General features: G+C 36.5%; 1 protein-coding gene across 2 annotated transcripts; it reads right to left on the bottom strand.

Moving 5' to 3' along the window:
* Positions 1-210: 210 nt before the first annotated feature.
* On the bottom strand, positions 211-3,204 carry LOC128519276 (uncharacterized). 2 transcript variants are annotated; one of them, XM_053492950.1, is made up of 9 exons: positions 3,054-3,204; positions 2,525-2,848; positions 2,104-2,444; positions 1,868-1,919; positions 1,674-1,766; positions 1,572-1,596; positions 1,420-1,463; positions 951-1,084; positions 211-650 (listed from the first exon to the last, which is right to left on the bottom strand). In XM_053492950.1, the coding sequence occupies exons 1-8, from the start codon at positions 3,109-3,111 to the stop codon at positions 981-983; spliced, it is 1,041 nt and encodes a 346-aa protein (XP_053348925.1). In that variant the 5' UTR covers positions 3,112-3,204; the 3' UTR covers positions 211-650; positions 951-980. The 2 variants fall into 2 exon arrangements, with proteins under 2 accessions (XP_053348925.1, XP_053348924.1); XM_053492949.1 differs by lacking the exon at positions 1,868-1,919 and having other exon boundaries at positions 2,037-2,444.
* Positions 3,205-4,189: the final 985 nt, after the last annotated feature.

Here is a 4,189-nt window from a genome sequence, read left to right as displayed (position 1 = left end):
TATTTTGCAGAATAGGGGGTTAAAACCACAAACTTTCTGTGATATTTGATTTGCTAAGAGCTTCAGGAAGTCGCTCTGAAACAGAATACAAAAATAGAGCAATGTGATCTGCACTAGAGCCGAGGATATCCGGGGGACAGGAAAAAAAAAAGACTTTATTTACCACAGTTTAGCATTCTGATTTTATGATAAATAATTCCCACACACAAATCATTTTAGCACAATGTTTATTTTTTATATAGATTTTAACATTTTACAATATAATTTATTAACAGTAGAGGAATGTAAACTTTCTTTTAGGCTACAGAAAAATTCACAAAATGCATAAAAAAAACTTTAAATTAAGTGTAAATAGGCGGCACGGTGGTGTAGTGGTTAGCACTGTCGCCTTGCACCTCCAGGGTCCGGGTTCGATTCTCGGCCAGATTTCCGTCTCTGTGTGCATGGAGTTTGCATGTTCTCCCCGTGCCGGGTACTCCGGTTTCCTCCCACAGTCCAAAGATATGCAGTTTAGGCTAATTGGTGTTCCTAAATTGCCCATAGTGAGTGAATGTATGTGTGTGTGCCCTGTGATGGATTGGCACCCTGTCCAAGGTGTACCCTGCTTCATGCCCTAAGCCTCCTGGGATAGGCTCCAGGTCCCCGCGATCCTGAATAGAGGATAAAGCGGTACAGAACATGAGTCAGTGAGTGTGAAGTATAAATATCCCACAGCAATGACATTTACATTGTCCATCACAAAGATAGATGAATGATATGAAACATTTTCACAGTGTAAATGATTTAAAAGCCAGTAACACAAATATATTTCTGGTGGATAACAGGGATCTTATGCCTATACTTCTGAGTTAAACCGCACACATGCTATCGACATCAACACCATTTTGACTCCCCTAAATGTATTTCATTTTATTCTATTAAAAAAAAGAATGTCACATGAATGTAAATACCTTAAAAACATCAAGTGTTTCAGTGTACTCTTAGTTCCAGTGTTCATACAAGTCATTCTGCTTCACAACTGAATAGATGTCTGCGGATTCTCTTCGAGTCTCCTCTTCTCCAGTCCCCACAGCATACGGAGAACCTGTATGAAACATGGAAGTTGACCATTAAAAATGTAAATATAATAAATCTTTTGCACTTTCTCTTGGTCAGAGTTGTCACTAGATTTGGAGCTTACATCCCAAAAATAATAAGCACAAATCAGTAAGACACACCAGTTCAGTAGATAGACACAATTACTCATATTTGCTCACTTATTCACATTTAGAGACAATTAAGCATGGTTAGTCCACCCACTAGCACATTTTGGGGAGGTGGGAGGAGACTCAACCAAGCTGTCACCATGGCGTCCCGTCCATCAAAAACTATTATTAAACTAACTAACTGATTAAAAAAACACACCAATCGAAAACTTACATTCTGTATCATCAGTTTCTTCCATATCCTTTCCTTTTTGGTTTCTGCATTTTAAGAAAACATGGTGATGACATCATAGATCATAACAAAGGTAATAAAAAAGGTCTTTTTTGGTCATAATACATGATTATGAATTGAATTGTATTGCTTACCTTTGTAGTTTTATTGCCACAGACCCTGTAAAAACATCAATTAACATTGTTAAATACTGTATGGTATTTGGGTATGGTTAAATGGCTTCATAAGGTACTTACCTGATGAGGTTTTAGTCTTTTTCCAGATAAAACCCACAACAGCTAGAGCCAGAACCAGTAATATGGGGATTGTAGCATATAACAGGATGGAAACTGTATAAACATAAAATAAATCACAGATAGGCAGAAATGATGGAAGACACACACACACACACACACACACACAGATACACATACACAAAGTTACAACTAACCTTCTCCAGGTTCCTTAGTCTTAGAATCATTGACTGTAATATTTTTTATGATATTCCACTTTCTTGTGTGTGAGTTTAGAGGTGCTAAGATTAAATCTAAAATTGCCTTGACACACGCACACAGAGAAGCACACAAACACACACAAAGTATAATGCTGTTAAAACTCACCAGTGCTGTTTTTATGTTTTTTATCTTCTTTAGTCTTAGAATCACTGACTGTAATATTCTTTATGATCTTCCACTTTCCTTGTATTTGTAAAGCACAAAGATATTGTCCAGCATCTGACTCTGTTACGTTACTGATCCTGATGTTATGGGTGTTTTTGCCTTCAGTTTGGTTTGAGAGTCTGTAACGCAGTTCTTCTTGCACAGTGCAGTGATGATCGTACTTTATTCCGTCCAATAAGCCATAATCATAAGAATACACACAGCTACTGTTCTTTCCAATAGTCTTGATCCAGTACAGTATAAATTTCTGGTTGTCATATTTTCCTGTTAAGTTGAAACTGCAGTTTAAAAGTACATCTTCACCTTCAGTTAGTTCGACTGAAGATCTTTCCTCAGACTTGGTTGTCACTGAAGGAAAAACAATTTTGCTGTTTATTCTGAAGAACAGAACTGTCTGGATAAAATACAGAAAATGAAAATTTACTCACTTTCTTCATTTGCAGTGGCGACTATGTAAGACGTGACAGTGTTGGGTGACGGTTTGAATGGAAACAAGAAACCAGAATCCAGAGCAGTAACACATCGAAAAAATCCACTCCTTGCTATTAGCAGACAGTTTTTACTAACATTGTATGATTTTTTATTTATGCAGGAATTCTGGGTATTATTAAGTTTGAGTGTTTCACCATTAACACACTCCACTGTGCAGATTGCTTCACGTTTGTTGTCAGACTCTGTGCTGATTTGCCATTTGTTGGTGCTGCACTGCAATTTAACTTCATTGTTTGTGGTATAAATGAATTCAGTGTGTCCTAATGGAAGAGGAAAGAGACTTAATTAAAAGTTACTAGCTTAACATGGTAATGAACATCAGTCTGTATGACTAATAGAAGTTTAACTTCCCAAAATGTTTTAGAATTAAAACTTTTCCTTAAAAATTACTCTCATGCTAGAGGATGACTTGTCTATTATTTGATTACATGGCAAAACTCAAAAGAAAATAAGCAATTCACTCACCGCGGCATTTAGTTAAAAAAATGCAAATGATCAGAGGTGTGAAACGCTGCAGCACCATTGCGATACCTCACTGTGGCAGGAAAAAAAAGTGAGCAAGTTTGAAAATCCTTTTGAAGCTGTGGTCTAAAATGAAAGTTCTTCAAGATGGTGAAGCAAAATGTACACTCCCTACAAAGGGGAAGTCATTACATGTGAGTTAACTGACTCATAGAGTATGTTCCATCTTATCCTGCACATGTGCATGTGGGCGTGTGTGTGTGTGTGTGTGTGCCCAACACAAATGTGTATAATGAAGCCTCATGATCATGCTTAAATGTGACTCTTTAACAATGATTTGGTCGTTTTAAAAGGTCTCTGGACAGATCATGAACATGTGATAGAAGGAAATTAAGTCCTTACATGTGAAATGTAATGATTTTAAAAAGTTAAAGCCTAACATTGTAGCACATCTCATCTATGTGCAAAAAAAAGAGGAAAGAAATTTTTCAAAAGAGAAAAATAAAAGCATGTATAAACAAGCGGTAACTGGATGTGTAATGTCTATCCTGCACTGCAGTTTGACAGTAATCTGTGTCTGTCTTTGTTACCCGAGCTATAATTTTATTTCTTTTTAATTTGAATGATTTTGTAAATTGATTTATTGCTAATAGAAGAATAAAGTTCTCAGGAGCTGGTGGATTTCCTAACTTCCTTTTCCTGTCTGACGTACAATTGTACATACAAGCACTGCTAGTCTTGAGGTGAACGGTAGGGCAAATCAAACCATCAAATCACCTTAATGGTGTGGTACAGGATAAAGACGACTCTAACAGATATCTCTAACTCTAACAAAATCTCTCTGGAACAAAGTTAACACAATTCGATCTTCATTGATGGTCAGAAAAGCACATGTGAACTAAACAAATAAACCTAACTCTAAAGTTGGCCTCAGTACTGATAACAGTATAGTTGTGTACATTAGTAGTTTGGGTTGTAAAGTCACAGTTTGTCTCATAAAAAAAGTGTTTCCAGTCTGCTATGGTACATCTTTTCTAAAGAGCTTGCTGTCCGTACATACATAGCTGAAGCTTTATGTCATTTCACAGAAAAAAGGCTAACAGACACACAGTGGCGTTATATACAATAAATACAATACC

This window comes from Clarias gariepinus, chromosome 3 (assembly GCF_024256425.1).
Source record: "Clarias gariepinus isolate MV-2021 ecotype Netherlands chromosome 3, CGAR_prim_01v2, whole genome shotgun sequence".
In the NCBI taxonomy this organism is placed as follows: Eukaryota; Metazoa; Chordata; class Actinopteri; order Siluriformes; family Clariidae; genus Clarias; species Clarias gariepinus.
Note: the sequence above shows the minus strand (reverse complement) of the source record. Positions and strands in the feature narration are given on the sequence as shown.

Coding starts and splice junctions, on each gene's coding strand:
- LOC128519276 (XM_053492949.1), bottom strand. CDS start 3,111: ATGGTGCTGCAGCGTTTCACACCTCTGATCATTTGCATTTTTTTAACT. Junction 2,849..3,053: donor TTTTTTAACTAAATGCCGCG/GTGAGTGAATTG, acceptor CTCTTCCATTAG/GACACACTGAATTCATTTAT. Junction 1,767..2,036: donor AAAACATAAAAACAGCACTG/GTGAGTTTTAAC, acceptor ATGTTTATACAG/TTTCCATCCTGTTATATGCT.